Source organism: Oryzias melastigma, linkage group LG16, assembly GCF_002922805.2.
Source record: "Oryzias melastigma strain HK-1 linkage group LG16, ASM292280v2, whole genome shotgun sequence".
NCBI classification, from domain to species: Eukaryota; Metazoa; Chordata; class Actinopteri; order Beloniformes; family Adrianichthyidae; genus Oryzias; species Oryzias melastigma.
This window is the reverse complement of record NC_050527.1, coordinates 21,002,050-21,019,208: the sequence shown is the minus strand read 5'-3', so window position 1 is coordinate 21,019,208 and position 17,159 is coordinate 21,002,050. Positions and strand designations below refer to the sequence as shown.

Sequence of the window (17,159 nt, the reverse complement as noted above, 5' to 3'; positions counted from 1 at the left end):
GCAACCATTAATTTTGATCAATTCTGTAGTCATAGCATGCTTGATCAATCTTTGCATTATATTGGACACTTGTATAATAAACCACTTCATTCATTCATATTCATGTTTTTAAGTTCATTTAAGTTTTATTTCTCAACTAGAGAAAAAAAATGAACAGACTGTAGTTTTATTAGATTTTCTTTTGTCTAAATTAATAATGTAGTTCTAATAAAAATGATTTCTTTAAAACTAAAAACTGTTATTGCTTCTAATTAAACATGTTTTTCCAAAGTGCCTAAAGGTTAGAGATAGACTTCGTCCTTCTATCAGACATCATTGGAAAGCAGCTGTTTGAGTTATGAAGAAGACTTGGACCAAACACTTGGATCTTTGGCTGTTAAGAACTTCTTTGTTCTTCAGCACAAACCCTGAAAGAGAACTAAGCCGTTTACCTGATTTCATCTAGAAGATCTGCAAACTATTAGAACAGACCGTTTGTGTTTACTGTGCTTCATCCGATATCCTGGAGACGGTAAATGTCTTTAATTGAATTTCATTTCCCACTAATGAACTCCAACACACTGATTGGAAACATTGTTCTAGATGCGTGGAGCTTTCTGCATTGCTTCAACTCCAAATGTTTTATAACCTTTAGTCACAAACCCACTGTAGTCTTACAGTGTTTATGCAGAGTATTATGGGTTGTATTGTATTTGAGCAGGAAACTGGTGTAGGTTCTCTGTTCCACGTGATTCCTCCCCAAATACCCCAATACTTCCATACAGCTATCGTCAGCAACAATTTAATGATTTCATTCTTTAAAGTTTGAATCTTTTACTTTCTTTCTCCATCTTCCTCCCTCGCTCTTTGCTTTCAAATTCACATTAAAACAAATTATTTAATGCCAGTGAAACAAGTCAAATCCAGCATATATCCCATTTTAAACTATTTTTCTGACCCTCAAACTCACAGCGGCTTCGTTCTCCTTTCTTTACTTACCTCTCTGTGCCGTTAAAAACAGACGTCACCAAATGTGATATTACTGCACTGTTGTTCTGGCCAAGAATGCTCTGGAACCATCTTGGGGCCGTGTTGTTGTCTGCAGCAGGTCCTCTCGGTACACTCTGCAGAAGAATGAAGCGTGTTTTTGTCAAACCACTGCTCGATCTGATCCACTGTGGTTCTACGGTATAATGGGGTCCTTTACAGTTCTGGCTGCTTGTGTGTTCTGCAGATGGGTGACCGTGTAGGTCCTGTGGGAACTGGTGAGGCAAGTTCATCTGGGGGCTCAGAGAGACGGTCCGTCAGTGTGAGCATGACACACCGACAGGAGGCGCTGGTGAGTTCACCTGGATCTGCAGTGGTGCTGGCTCCTCAAACATCTGTAAAAGAAGAAGAGCTCTCTTGTGCCAGGTTTAAAATTAGGTGGTTTAACATAATTATGAACTAGATATATAGCATTACCTGCAATAATGCTAGTGTGAATGCTGTAAGCTGAATTTGGCCGCTGAAGGTACTAGTGCTGATAGCTGAAGATGCTGAAATTGATAGCTAAATATTCTGAAGCTGATGGCCAGTAAAAATATTGGCTAAATGCCTAAAGCTTGAAAAAAACTAAGGTTAGCAAAAAACAGCTAGCATTTAGCTGGAAAAAATAACTAAATTTAAAAATATCCTAAACAAACTGTAATAAAGCTTAAATTAGCCAAAACGGCTAGCATGTAGCTGAAATATTAGCTAAACAAAATAGCGTAAAAATCTTTGTAAATGCCAAAATAGTCCAAAAAGTTAACAGAATGACCGTTTTTAGTACTTTAAAACCGTAACTTTTTAACATAATTATGAATAATAAAAAGGCAGGAATATTATTCCAGAATAAATTAACTTAAACCTGAAAAAACTTAATATTCATAAAAATATATTTAGTCATAATTATACAAGTTAGCTTCCTAATTTGAGTCCTTTCTTTTAAGAAGCAACATTACCTCTCATCTGTGCTGATGGGCCTTTTGATGTTGAACTCAGGTTCTGACCCGTGATCTCGGAGACTTTGAAGAGGACGGTGTTGATGAGCCTGATGGTGCCAGGGCCTCATTAGGCTTGAGGGGGGGCCCATGTGGTGTCCCTGTGGAAACTGCTGCTACAGCCTCTGATGGTGCAAGTGAGGACGATGGTGCTCCACCCTCCACCTCCCTGGAGCCCAAATATTTCTCTCAGAGTTTCTTGGAGGAACAAGACGAGTCGGATGAATGTTGGAGTCATTGCCCCGACGACCTGGAGCTGGAGTTTCAGCAGGGTCTGTCGGATTCAGCAGACGGTTTCTTTCGCAGCATTACACTTTGGGTCTGTCTGCTAATCTTGTTGACTCTCTTTAGGAGCCAATGTCACTCATGACATCGTTTACAAGAATGAAGATGGCCAGTGGGTCACAGATCTGGCCTATTACTCCTGTTTTAAGGAAGAAGTTGATGGGAAGAAGTTGGAGAACTCAGAGCTGTTTCAGTCTGAAGACTTCCTACCTGCCAGTAAGGACTGAATGACTGCATCCATGAGTGTACTGTCAAAGGAAATGGGGACACTTGTCTTTGTTGTGGTGTAGGTGATGCTCTGGAGAAGATTGGGAAGGATGAAGAAGAGTTTGAGAAAGAGCATCAGTTTATGCAGGTATGGATGAAGGCTTTGGTATGTTTAAGGCTTCCAGCATCAGTTATTTGAACGATTTTGATGTCATGTTCAGGACACGCCTCTCAACTCTGGTTCTTGAGCAGGAAAACATCAGAAACTACACAAATGTACTTTAACATGCAAGAGAACAGTAGCTGTGTGTACATGTGCTAAAGGTTTTTAATCAGATCAATGATTGGATTAGAATGAACTGTATACGTGACTCTGAAAAACTTTAGCCAATCATCGTGGACATTTACATCCGTCCCACGTTTGATCGGAATAAATCATCTTGACGTGTGCAGAACTATCTAAAATACCAGAAGAAGTTGCAGCGCAGTTCTGTTGTGGCTGCAGTTTACATGGAACGAGATGATCTTCTGAGCACGTTTTATTTTTTATATTCATCAATTCTCTAAATATGTGCAGCCATTGCAGAAGTTTTTTTCTTGGCTGCACGTAACCAGAGGAAGGGTTAGATTAATACATGCAACCAACAACAAAATGATTGCGATTGTTTGCACGGTTTCACAGGACTGCTCGGAGCGTGGAGCGGCACACAAACCGTCCCAAAGCCGCTCCTCTGCTCACGGTTCTCTGGCAGCTTGCTCGTGCGGAGCTGGCTCCTCTGCTCAGACACAGTCCTCTGCGCTCCTAAGCATCTTCCAGAGCACACATGGTTATGCGTGACATAAAAGCCAGTGCATTAATGAACCACCCAGTGTTTACATTAGGGGTGAATCACAAAACTCACTTTTCGGATCGTGTCACAGTTTTAGGGTTCAGTGTTCGGATCATTTTTCAGATTAGTAAAAAAAAAAAAAAGAAAACAAGAAAAGTTAACAGCCTAAATTTTTTGCTTTTTGAAAAGCTTTAAAACATGTATTTGAGAAAGCATATCTAAAGTACTTCAAAGCATAAATATACACTCACACAGCTTTGAACTTTGAACATGAACAAAAATGTAAAAACATGTAGTTTCTGATTACATTTACACTTCTGGAGACCAAATCTACAAAAACTGAGAGAAAAGAATGCTGAAACTTTCTTTGTTTTTGCTATTAATGGTAGTATTGAGACTAACTGTAGGAACATATAAATATTTCAAATAATTATTACTATCTGTAGTACATGTGCATGTACAAGGTATTTTTTGGCTATTTTAAAGTTTAGCTAATATTTCAGCTACATGCTAGCTATTTAGACCAATTTAGGCTCTTTTTTTATTAGGCTAATTTGGAGTTTAGCTAATATTTTACCTACATGCTAGCCATTTAGGCTAATTTAGTTTTTTTGTTTTTTATGTTATTTTGGAGCTAATATTTCAGCTGCATCCTAGCTGTTTTGGCTAACTTCGTCTTTTTTCATTTTTTTCCGGCTAATTTGGTATTAAACTAATATTTTAGCTGGCTATCAACTTCAGCGTTTTCAGCTCTTGGCTTCAGTGATTTCAGCTATCAACTTCAGCGTTTTTAGCTACCAATTTCAACATTTTCAGCTATCACTACTAGCATCTTCAGTGGTCAAATTGAGCTTACAACATTCACACTAGCATTATCTCAGGCAATGCTATATACCTAGTTTCTAGTTAGTCTAAAGCTAACAATAGTTAAGATATGTGCTTTATATCCAGTTTGCGCATGACCCGATTAGTCGACTAATCGAAGAAAATAATCTGTGATTAGTCGACTATTCAAATAATCATATGTGGCACCACTAATTCGAGTTACATGATCAAATGTTCTTTTGTTTTTTTTCATTGTGCTGATTAAGTGAACTTTCTGCCTGATGATCGTAAAGAAGACATTCTGAATTTGGATGGTCCCTGTTTGAACACGTCTCGTTTCCCAGGAGGAGCAGATTGCACCTGTCAGCAGCAACAGCTCTTTTCAAGGGGACTCCTCCTGGAGGATTCCCCCCACCAGCCACATCCACATGAGGGCGTCTCAGGTCTCCTCGGACTTCCAGCAGACAGATGAAAGCTACCTTCGGCTGTCTTTGGGGCAGTTTTTCGGGCAGCGCTCTGAAGCTATGGGCTGTCTGGGCAGTGCTGATGTGGATGATGTGAAACGGGTAAAACCTAATCCTGCTCTTGTAGCCCACATGGGGGGGTGGACGTGTCCGGTGTTGCTAAATGTCATCTGTTCTTCCAGCCGTCTTTTGGGTACATCATTACCTCTCCAGAGAAGAGGGAACCATTTGCACTGATCTCCACATCAGAGCTGCGGTCTGCAGACGGCTCGCCTCACAGTGACACTGCAGACAGAACTCTCAACCCAGGTCGGTTTAGATGGAAGCCAATGAAAATGCTTCTGAAATTCTGTTTAAATGAATCACCCTGTGATTTATCTGATTACACATGATGAAGATGAGCTGGACAACACCCTCAATGCCCACAAAGAAAGGATCTCACTGCAAGATGCTGCAGAACCTGCTGAGGTACATCTCTGTTCTCTCCTCAGAAAATCAAAGGTTTGTACCAAAAAAAGTTCACTTAGCTGTTTCTTCATGTAGCAGGAGGTCTTACCTGCATTACCTGAAGACGGGCGGGGATCGGGTGCTGAACCAAGCCCAGGCAACCAAAGCTACGCCTCCCCTGGAAGTGAGAGCAGTCCGCTAACGCTCAGCATCAGCACCATTGCCTCAGCTATTGCTAATGCATCCGTAAGCACTGACCCATCCCAGCTGGCCGCGATGATCCTGGATCTGACCAAGAGGAACAGGACCAAGTGTCTGGCGCCGTCCGCTGGCAGCAGCTCAGACGACCGCTCTGCAGCTCAGCAGGTGAGACTCTTCAGTAGGATTGTTTGTCATTGTGACGAAGCAGCGTCACAGGTTGCAGGACAGTGCCTGAAGACTTGAATTGGTTTTTTTTTCCTCCTTCTATCCTATCATTTCTCAGTCATTTAGTTTATAGTTACACCAGACACATACATACATCCAGGCACATTAATCATTCACTTTCACCACAGCCACATTTTATTTAACTCAAAGGGTGCACACTTAGTTTTAAATAGAATGTTACTTACCATCCAGGCTTCCCACCACAAACATTCCAACCAGAGCATTGTACACATCATCATACATATAGGAAACAGGAAGTGATGTCACATGTCAGAATTGTAAGTTTTTTTTTTTTCTCTCTTTTTCTCTGTCACAATGCTTTTGATATTCATACTTGTTTCTGTTAAAGCCATGATTAATTATTTCTTCATTTTAGGTCATTTTTTCCAGGTATAAGGCTGAATTTTCTGTTAAAGAAATGTTTGGTTAATTGGCCTGTGGGAGGGGCTAAGCCTTTATAAGGGGAGAACTTTTCAGTTTGATGGCAGAGCAATCATGGTTGCAGTGGTGGCAACAGGCTCTCCCAAACAGTGTTTGTGAACTCTGTTTCTTATTGGGGAACAATAAAATCCCATTACCTATTCAAGACCTGGCTCATCTTATTTCTGAGTACTTCCTGGCTCACTACAAGAAGAACCCCGCCACAGTCATGTTTTTGGTTTAGATGCAAAAGAGACAGAAAAGATTCTGAGGTAATAATAGAAATGGTAATGGATGAGATGGAAGGGGAGGATTTGCTGTAGAACCCCTTAAAGCAGGAGTCTGCAGCTTGAAGCTCCTCAGGGTTCCTGCGGGGTCTTGAAAAGTCTTAAAAGCATTGAATTTACAAATTTGGAATTAATACCTTAAAAATGTCTTGAATTTTGATATCTGAGCCTTAAAAAAAGTGTGGTTGAAACTTTTCCCTTCACATTTCATGCCAAAAATAAAACATTTTAATAGAAAAAATGAAAGTATTTTTTGGACCATTGTTGTATTAAGCAAAACAAAACAGTCAGATGAGTCAAATGTGGTTCACTGAATATGCTGAAACTTTTTCGCAGAAGATGCTGAAGAAATTTACTGTAATTGATGATGGATTTGCTGAAAATGCTAAAGCTATTTGCATAATGCTAGAATTGCTAAATGACTTAAAGTTGCAGAAATAGCAGAAAGTGCACAAAGAATTAAAATAATTTCTTTAAAAATAAAAAAAATGACAAAAAAAGTCCAAAAACCTCATGAGATGAAAAATTAACCAAAAAACACAACACGTTGCCAAAATACCAACTTAAATGAGTATTAGCATTAAAAAACCTCAGATGCCATTTTAGCTAAACTAACACGTTCCTAAAATGTTAGATTAACTCAGAATTTGATTGAATTGATGAAAATGATGTCATTAAAAAGAGAGAATGCCAACATGGAACAGTCCTCAGGCTGATCATATTCTCTGCCTTCCTCTTAGATCCTGTCTGAGGCGGATCACAGAACCTTCCTGGAGACTCTGCAGGGCAGCATCTGTGTTGGAGACATGACTGGATTTGACATAGAGAAATATTTGAAGAAGGCAAATGTTTCTGCCAGCAGTGACTCCTCTGATGCACAGACCACTTTAGACTTGAGTGTTTGGGCTGAGTGTCTGAGCAGCTCCCAGAAGAACCATCAGGGGCCTTCAGACACAAAACCTGCAGACAGGAAGAAGAGGATAGAAGCCACCTACAGCCCCTCTTCAGTCTATACTGAACCAGCAAACCCTAAAAGAAGCATTGGACCCCCGGTTTCTCTCAGACACTCCCCATCCAAGCAGAGTTACCCTGGAGACTTACGGACTTGTGGCTCTGCAGGCCCAACTCTAATGGAAAATGTTGAAAACAAAAGGACGTTTTCAGGAGCTCCAGATCAGAGGGACACAAGTTTGCCTGAAACCTCCCCAAACTGGAGGAAAGGAGAGCTGGGCCTTTCTTTTCCCAAAAGTTCTCCTCGCTCGACCCAGCAGACTTCCAGTAGTTCCAGTGTCTCTCCAGAGGAGAAACCAGCAGCCACCAGTGCTTCTACTGCCCCCCCACAAACCTCTGCAGAGGAACATGGAACCTCACCGGCACGAAAGCCTCCAGCTGGTGAGTAACGCGCAGCATCCTGACTGATCATGTGACGCAATGGTGCCACAAACAATTATTTTAATAGTCGACTAATCACTGATTATTTTTTTCTAATTAGTCGACTAATCGGGTCATGCGCTAACTGGATGTAAAGCACACATCTTAACTATTGTTAGCTTTAAACTAACTAAAAACTAGATATATAGCATTACCTGGGATAATGCTACTGTGAATGCTGTAAGCTGAATTTGACCTCTGAAGATGCTAATGCTAATAGCTAAAAATGCTGAAGTTGATAGTTGTAATCGCTGAAGCTGATAGCCAGCTAAATATTAGTTAAATGCCAAATTAGCCTAAACTGAAAAACCTAAATTATACAAAACGGCTAGAATGCTGCTGAAATATTAGCTAAACTCAAGAATGGCATAATAAAAGAGAAAAAGTCAGAATTAGCCAAAATAGCTATTATGTAGCAAAAACATTAGCTAAACACCAGAATAGCCTAATAAACAAAAAAGGCTAAATCGGACACAACAGCTAGAATGCAACTGAAATATTAGCTGTGAATGCTATAAGCTAAATGTGCCCGCTGAAGATGCTGAAATTGATAACTGAAATGGCTGAAGCTAATAGCTGAAAACGCTGAATCTGATAGCTAGCTAAAATATTAGTGAAATGCCAAATTTCCCTAAAAAACTGAAAAAGTCTAAATTAACCAAAATAGCTAGCATGTAGCTGAAATATTAGCTACACACCAAAATAGCCTAAAAAACAAAAAAGTCTAAATTAGCCAAAATAGTTAGCATCTAGCTAAAATATAAGCTTAACTCCAAAAAAGTCATAAAAACCAAAAAGCCTAAAATAGTCAAAACAGCTAGCATGTAGCTGAAATATTAGCTAAACTCTAAAATAGCCTAAAAAAAACCTTAATAAATGCCAAAACAGTGTAAAAAGCTAGCATAATACCATTATAACTTTCAACTTTACTACACTGACACTATATAATATAAAATAATGACTAATCGACTATTAAATTAGTCGTCGACTATCTTAATAGTCGATTAGTCGGTGATTAGTCGACTAGTCGTGGCAGGCCTAATGTGTCGTAGCTCTCTCTGTTAACATCTGACATTTCTTTGTTAAGACCCGGCCAAAGGCTTGTCTGAGCAGGACATGGAGGAATCTCAGTGTAACTTCAGACCATCCACCTCTCCTCTCACCCACTCCTCCCCCAGTCAGACCTCCATTCCCAGTGCTGACAGGTGAGGTCCTGCATCCAGACTGCATTTCCAGAAGTAGATGTTTGTTCAGCTCTTGGTTTAACATTTCCTTTTCTCAGCTTGGCTTCTCCTTCAGCCAAACGAGGTCCTGCAGACAGGCGTGCTGAGCTCTCTCCTCAGTCTGTCTTCTCCAGTCCCAGCCTCAGCAGGCTCACATACGTCTCTGTGAACGACAGCACAGTGATACCTTCTCCAGAGAAGAAGAAGGTACGAAGCCCGACTCTTTAGCCTTCTTTCCACTGAGCGGTACAGTCCGGTAAGGAGTGGACAGACCAGTTAATTCTGGCGAGCGTTTCCACTCTCCAGAATTTGTTGTCTAAAGTCACAACAACACAGTATAAGAAAAACATGTGGTTTAAATGTACTATTGAACTGTTCTGACAATAGATGTGATCATCATTTCATTCAGTCATCTATGTGTGCATGATGGAGGATCGATAAAAAACGCAAGACCTCTTAATTTAGTGTCATGTCAAAAGTGGTTAAATACAAGTTTTCTTTACCATTAGAAGATCTTCTCATCAAAAAACTTTAATACCTTTGTTTGGTTTATTTCAAGCATAGATTGAAAAATACAGGACAAAACACAATTATTTCAAACTCATTACAGAAACAATTAAATGCACTGATAAGAAAACAGAAAACAAACAAAAATAAAACACACTTATATCAACTGAAAATGTTAGGTTAGGATATGCTCTCTTCCTATTGAAAGTCCTGTGATAATCTTAGTGCTGGCTCTTGTTCCACAGAATAACTCCACCATGGTGCTGAGTACCACCATCATCAGGTCCAGCCCCACTCCTCCTGTGGAGCCTGAAGCACAGCCTGACCTGAACCCCCCTGGCCTCAACAACATTCAGCCGCAGCATTCCAAAAGTCTGGACCCCCTCCCTGCACAGCAGTACAGAGGTGCCGAGCCCCCCCGTTCAGGCTCCGCTCTGAGCTGCACCCGCAGTCAGAGCGAGTGCAACCACCGCCGTGGTGCTGACGGCTCCACAGGCTGCAGGAACCACCAGCACCTTCCTGACGTCAACGCTGGGCAGCTCACTAAGGTGGACTCGGGCTACTGCAGCAACCTGAACATCCAGCAGAGCAGCAGCTCCGGAGCTGCTCTGAACTTCCAGCAGTGGCCGGCATCGGCGTGTGCCGATGGACTGGGTTTACCTCATTCCCACTCTGCAGAAGGCCTGCATTATGTGCCCATTCCCAGCTTCAAGCCCCAGTTTCCTGGGATGGCTGAGCTTTCCCACAAAGCAGATCTTCAGTCTCTTCTCTCTGGACACTCGCTCTTCAGCTCCCAGCTGCCTCAGCACTTCTTAAGAGCTGGAGCTTTTCCTGTGGGCCCAACAGGAAACCCTCTGTACAGCGTTCCGTCTACAGGTAGAATTCTGATTGTAACTTCTCTTAAAAAAAAAAAAAAAAAGCTGTTTTTTTGAGGTAACGCAATAGAATATTCCCCCCAAAAAAGCTAGATACTCTGAAGTACTTGTAGTTTTACACAAAAGGATGAAGTTTTTTAGCAGTTTCTGATGAGCCAGAAACTGAAGCCATTGAGTTTAGAATCAGTTGTAAATCAGCAGTTATGGGAGGATTGGATTAAAGTGTCAAACTAGCTGTTGGACATTTAACAAAAAAGTTTCATTGTATAGTGATTCTTCTGCTCCTTTACGTACATTTTTCAGCACATAAGGACATTAATGCTTGTGTTTTTGGTATTCAGAAACTTTATAGTTTTTGAAATAATGACCAAACTATGCCCCAAAGGAAATTTTAAGAGAACCTTTAAGTAGATTAGCAACAAGCTTTTAAATATCTTGAGCTATGTTTTTGATCTTTAATAGAAATAAAAAAAAAATGAGTTTAACTAATATATTAGCAACATGCCAACATTTTTGGCTAATTTATCTACTTTCTCCATTTTTTTAACACTAATTTAGAGATCATCTTCAATTTTAGCAACATGCTAATGCTTTTTTTGCTAATTTGTTATCTACTGGGGTTTTTAAAGCTAATTTAGAGTTTAGCTTCTATTTTAGCAACAGGCTATCATTTGACTAATTTAGTTTACGGAGGAATTTTAGACAATTTTTGAGTTGAGCTATAGTAATTAGGCAATCCGCTAGTTTTTTCTGGCTTATTTGGCATCCTCAAATTTTGAGTTTAGCTAATATATTTGCAACATGCTAACATTTTTGGCTAATTTGTTATCTACAGAGGTTTTTATTGGCTAATTTGAGGTTTAGCTTCTATTTTAGTAACATACCAACAGTTTTCACTAATTTAGTTTACTGAGGAATTTTAGGCTATTTTGGAGTTTAGCTAGTATTCAAACAACAAGCTAGCTTTTTGGCTAATTTGAGCTTCACTCATATTTAAGCAACACATTAAATATGTTTGCAAAATTTTCATTTATTAGGGATTTTTAAGCAATTTTACAACTTTACAACTTTTTTTAGTTAAATGTATTTTTCCCTCCTTTTTAGGCATTCAAAGCAGTGATGTCATGATGCGAGGCGGTCCTCCTTCATCTACTGTACATGTTACCGCTGGTTCTGCTGTCCCTCAATGCCAGCAGGAAATGGGAATGATGGGAAAACCGTGCAGTCAGTTCAGGAGAGAGCCTCCTGTAGCGAGCAGTCTCGAGGAGCTGAGAGGTAGATCTTTGTTGTTCACCACTGGAGCAAAATTTTGCTCTGAAAGCCATGAACTGAGTCGTGTTTGTTAGGGGAACTTTTTCACTCTTCTCACTGTCATCCTCAGGTCAAGTGGTGGTTCCAGAGGAGCTTCGCTTCCCTCACGCCTGCTGTGTAGGCATCGCCGCTCAAACTTCCCTCAGCCTCTTCAACCCCTCAGAGAGATGGCAGCAGGTGTCCATCACTGTGGTGAGCCTGGCCATCGATGGAGAGAAGGTTAGGAAGAGGAGGTCTTGAAAGACTTCTGCATTGATTTGGAGATTGAGCTTTTTATTTAGCTCCTTAACCCTTCAACGTTCCAGCACTACACGCCATTAACTATTTGAATGTTGATGCAATCAAATTAAATCAGATTCTGACCATTGACAGTATATAGAGAGAAATGGACTGATCACCTCCCCCCCCCACCATGTTGAAAACATGAACTCCCTTCTGGATGTGTACTTCTAAGTTCACTCATGATTGGTGACAGCAGTTCCTCTAAAAACGTGACTCAGACTGACCTGGACTAATCGTTGTCGAAGGGTTGCAATATGGTGGTAGACGTATCAGGAAGTGACGACAAAGGCTCTGGCCTGATTTTATGAGGGCTGCAGGTAATGCATTTCCTATGGAGGACCTCTATTCTTGCCATGTCCAGTTGTTATAAACTGTCTATGGCCCCACCTCAAACTTTTGAAGCATTTGATGGACAGATTCTTGGAGCAATCACTGCTAGCTAACGTCGTCTGGTCGTAAAAGGGGAAAATTGGGTGACATGTACTGCACAAAAAATGGCGACTGACTTAACTTCGTTTTGTTGGAACCCGAGACAACGGCCTTGTTTTGTCAATTTTTATTCATGTCAATGATTCTGATATAAAGAAGTGGTTTGCGCTATTATTTAACACTTTACGTTAGTGATGTGCTGCACATTGATGCAAAGATGTTTTTCCCCACATCAGAATCAGCTGATTCACGTTGATTGTGTAGTAGATCACGTATCGAGGCCCGGGGGCCGATCCGGCCCTCCAGATCATTTTATTTTATTGTTATTAATGGCCCGATGTTATCTTGTGCTCATTTCTAATGTCCATAATTTTGACCAAAAATATTTTTATGGAGAGTAAAATATTGAAAGTTATTTAAGGTTTAAGTTGATTTATTCTGGAATAATATTTCACACCTTAGGTTCAGCCCACAACCTAAGGTGTGTTTTGGATTATGGGCCCCTGTATGATTGAGTTTGACACTCCTGATGTAAACGGTCACAAGTTTACTGAATGTCAAAGAGTGAGTATTAGTTATTAGGACTGGAGTCATTAACTTAATCGATTAATCTAGTTCTATTCCTAAGATCCAACCAGTTCGATTTGTCTGAGACAAGTAAATAGAATCAACTACCATTGGATTGAGACATGATAGATTTATTTCACTTCAACATGTGTCTATCTGTGTGCAGATGTTGGTCAGCTGTGGTTCTGCATCACAACAATCCTTCGTTCTCTCAAACATCTGCAGGTGGACAGCCTGCCGTACCAGTGTATGATGGTGAAGAACAAGACTATCATTGCCCCCAAGACTACCGAGGAGCAGAAGGTTCTGTTCGTCCCACCGCGAGCTGGTGTCTACCAGAGTGTGCTGAGGGTTTGCTCCTGGCCCGTGTCTGCTGACATGGAGCTGGCCGCCCGAGCAAACATCTTTGCTCAGAGTGTGGTGCTCCTGGCCGAAGCACAGAACCCCATGATCGAGGTGGGTTTCTATGGTTACGATGATCTGACAGAAAATGTAAGACATTGGAGTCTCAGAGAGCATGAAGCTTCGTAATGGAGAGAGTCGGTGGGGATTCAGCTGCAGGTGGAGCGGGAAGTTTTCAGACTCCTCTGAATCCTCAGGTTGAAACGAGTGAAACTGGTGGTTTGGACTTTGGAGACCTTCCAGGAGGCAGCGCCAAGTCTCTCCCTCTGCGGTTGCTCAATAGAACTCGGGCCACAGTACCCATCCGCCTGGTTATAAGCGCAGTGAGTGAAGTTCTTTTTACCTCAGCAGTGCTGTGAGTTTGAGGCACCGACTGTGGTTAAACATTGGACTGATGTTCTGTCATCGTCTTTGACCCGGTCAGTCAGTCTTAGGTTCTTAGGTTTTGGTGTTTTAGAGGTCAGATAGATTCTATTATCAGCTGTCTCTGCACAGTAAACTCTTTTATTCTACAATTATCAGAATGCCACAGCATGGCGATGCTTCAGCTTCTCCAAACACCCTTTGACCACGGCGTCCGAGCCGGCCCCTGGACCCGCCAGCCCGCTGCCCGCCCCCTCAGTGATGAACCATGTGATGCATGCCAGCTACAGAGAGGTTAGGGGCTTCAAACCCACTCCGGGATGGAAGTGGATCAAAGTATGTTCCTCTCTTCAGTAAAAAGGCTGACTTATGATTCCTCTTTTGTTTCAGAATCACGACAGTTTCATGGTTTGGGTTCATTTTAACTCACCTCAGAAATACACGTCGTCTTCAGGTAATCGTCCTCAACACAAATCCTGCTGGATTCCATCAAGATGCTTTCATTTCAAACAGAACTTGCGTTTTCTCTGACTCGTAAGCGGATCTTGGGCCGGCGCAGGAGTATGCTGCTCGTGTGGACATCGAGGTGGACTCTCCTGGACCCAGTCATGTCATCAGAAGCGTCACCCTAAAGGCCAGATCTGGAACTGCAAGAGTACATGCTCCAAAAGATCTACAGGTGAGATGTGCTGGTTTTTCTCAGTTTCTTGAGCAAAGATATTTGGGATTAATCTGCTCAAAAGCAAAATTATCCAAATTATCCAAGAACAGTTTATTTAAATGGACCGTAAACGTTTTCATTATGAACATTAAGCTTAAGACAGTCAGCAGCAAGCTGCTCTGTTTTGGACTGTTTTCCTCTTTACCTGCAACCAGCCAACATGGCTGCTCTGGCTGGGACAAGAGAACTTAGCGCTCAGGGAGATGGTGTCACACAGGGCCGTCCCCCTCAAGGCGCCACCATTTTGGCAGCAATTTTTTATTTTTTGCGGGGGTTAAGGACCGAATACCCCCGCGGCCGAATAACATCTATTATGGTCCATCCATATTCATCAAAAACACTGTAAAACATTCATTAAGGAAAATGGAGGTATTGCTCAACATAAAGAGTTTTTAATTAATATTCAGAACAAAAGACTGTGCAGCAGCATCAGTGTACTTTTTACGCAGATGAAGAGTGTCGCTCTGTGCGCTAAATCAACCAGTAAACACTTGCTGAGGATGATGGTTATTCTCCCTGATTATCTGCTTCAACATATCAGGGTTTTTTCGGCTGTTTCTGAGTTTGCTGATGGAGAGAGGAACGCCCCTCCTTCCCCCTTCAGCTGCGCTCTGCTATGTGGAGATCACCTCAGCAGCACAGCACCTCCTTCAAACACAAACATTTCATACAAGCACCTTGAGTTAGAAATGGGAATAAGCGGGGGAACACTGTACGTCATTTGATCCCATTCCTAAAGATCCGGAGAGGCGAACTAAGTGGATCAGTGGCATTAAAAGAGGCAGGAGCAAAACGAGACTGAAAGATGGATCCACCAGCGGGCAGATTCTGTTTGTGCGGCGATTACTTCATATCACGAATGTTACCGTAAACAAAGCTTACTTAGTTTTTTAAATGCTATAACCTTGGTTTCAGATTGACGCTAGTGTAAAACCTACAACGTAGTGTTTAAGTTAGCAAGCGCTAACGTAGCAATCAAAATGTGGATCCTGAAATGTTGAGTTATTTTGTAGGTAAACGGCGTATACTTGTATAGCGCTTTCTACCCTCCTTCGAGGGCCCAAAGCGCTTCACAGTCACAGACCCATTCACCCATTCACACACACATTCACACACTGGTGGTGGCTCCGCTGCCGAACACTGGCGCCAACCTCCCACCAGAGGCAATTCGGGGTTCAGTGTCTTGCCCAAGGACACTTCGACACATGGGCGGGCAAGGCGGAGTCGAACCCGCTCACTTCTGATCAGGAGTCCACCGCCCTACCACCGCCCTACCACTGCACCACGGCCGCCGAAGAAGGAGTGATAAGCCATTGAGTCTGGACTCTATTCCATCTATTTTCAACTATTATCCGTCTCCAGATAAGAAAAAAATAAAAATGACAATCCGACGCGTTAGCCAAGCTAATGCCAACAAACACTCCGACCCTGCTGCTAGCCATGCTAATGTTACGTTGCCTGGAATATAACACTGACCCTTCCAGATGCAGCAATATTTTAATTGAAGATCCACAGTTGAATGTCTGCTACAAACCCAGATTGAGTCCATTAATCACCCTCCAGGCTTTTATAAACTTTAGAGTCCCCCGTGTAGCTCAAATTTATGGTTATATGACTGGATAGCAAAGATCTGGGGTGTTTTTTTCAGTGGAGACACCTTTACAAAGCACACCGGGAACTTTATTGGGTTGGTAATATTTAACCTTTTTATTTTTTTAAAATAAAGCTTAATGTCATGTGAATTAGTGTGAGATGAATACTCAGATTGCCTGAAAGTTTCAGCAGTAGCACTTACTGCGCAAAATGGCCGACTGACTACAGGGATTCACGTGGGGTCCAGAACTCCTCTTCATACTGTAAGACATACAGACACAGATCTTCCTTTAGATCAGCGTTTTTCAAACTTTTAGCTGAGGTCAGCTTTTCATCAAATCTGAAAATGTAAAAAAAGTTGAGTCTGTGTATTCTGTATTAACAGTATACTGCCATTCTGATCTAAGTGTCTTGAACAGGAATCAGATAAACACTGATCTGATCTTTCAGATTTCTACCTGCTTACTGTGAAATCTGTGGGGAATAACCAGAGAACTGTTATCCTGACAACATCAAATGTTTAAATGGAGTGAATGAATGCAGGCTCCACAGAAGAACTGGAACTCTGCCTTTCCATTTATTGATTGTAGGGCTGGGCGATAAAACGATAATTATCGTTATTGCGATATTACTTTTTTTCGATAGTGAAATTAGTCTATTGCGATAAACTTTCGTGTTAAATGAACACGGGAGAAACCCCCGGAAGAGCCGTGCTGCTTCTTCTTCTTACGGAGCGGCTGATTCTAGGAGCCCAGACTGAGAGCGAGGGGGACGGAGGCCCCGAATGATGACAAAAGGACACAACAGAAAACATTATTTCAGTAAACCAATAACCAATATATAATCGTAAATACTTTTATTTTTAATGTCAAGGTAACGATGTTTATATATTTTGTTTTGGAAACATCGTCACCGGACCACCCCTCCTCTACATTGAAAATGGTTCGGTCCGACTGGATTATTCTTCCGCAGCTGTTTGTTACCGACAGATCCACAGAGTGTGAGGGAGAGAAGACACGCTTTAAAATCAGGAGTTTAAACACCTGATTTAGAGGAGAACCTCCATGAAAACAGAAAAAAGGAGACAGTCTGTCTATTGCCGCGCGTCACGTGTCACGCGGGGCTGAAAGAGGAGAGGAGGACAGACTGCGCATGTTCGTTACAGGGGGGCGAGGACTCGATTGTGGCTGTGGAGTTGAGATGAGTTTGAGGGTTTTGTTAAAATATTAACCAAAATCTTTTGTATAGAGCTTCGAATTAG

General features: G+C 41.6%; 1 protein-coding gene across 1 annotated transcript in view; it reads left to right on the top strand.

Annotated features, from left to right (window-relative positions):
* Positions 1-17,159, top strand: part of cep192 (centrosomal protein 192) — a 45,114-nt gene that overhangs the window by 14,554 nt on the left and 13,401 nt on the right. Inside the window, exons 12-30 of the mRNA XM_024268056.2 lie at positions 1,214-1,318; positions 2,005-2,275; positions 2,355-2,504; positions 2,579-2,643; positions 4,495-4,716; positions 4,797-4,923; positions 5,012-5,082; positions 5,158-5,427; positions 6,935-7,586; positions 8,713-8,830; positions 8,908-9,055; positions 9,601-10,231; positions 11,335-11,505; positions 11,612-11,760; positions 13,045-13,275; positions 13,419-13,544; positions 13,744-13,878; positions 13,975-14,038; positions 14,124-14,263. Of these exons, the coding sequence (XP_024123824.1) occupies positions 1,214-1,318; positions 2,005-2,275; positions 2,355-2,504; positions 2,579-2,643; positions 4,495-4,716; positions 4,797-4,923; positions 5,012-5,082; positions 5,158-5,427; positions 6,935-7,586; positions 8,713-8,830; positions 8,908-9,055; positions 9,601-10,231; positions 11,335-11,505; positions 11,612-11,760; positions 13,045-13,275; positions 13,419-13,544; positions 13,744-13,878; positions 13,975-14,038; positions 14,124-14,263 (3,846 nt within the window). The remainder of the gene's footprint in view (positions 1-1,213; positions 1,319-2,004; positions 2,276-2,354; positions 2,505-2,578; positions 2,644-4,494; positions 4,717-4,796; positions 4,924-5,011; positions 5,083-5,157; positions 5,428-6,934; positions 7,587-8,712; positions 8,831-8,907; positions 9,056-9,600; positions 10,232-11,334; positions 11,506-11,611; positions 11,761-13,044; positions 13,276-13,418; positions 13,545-13,743; positions 13,879-13,974; positions 14,039-14,123; positions 14,264-17,159) is intronic.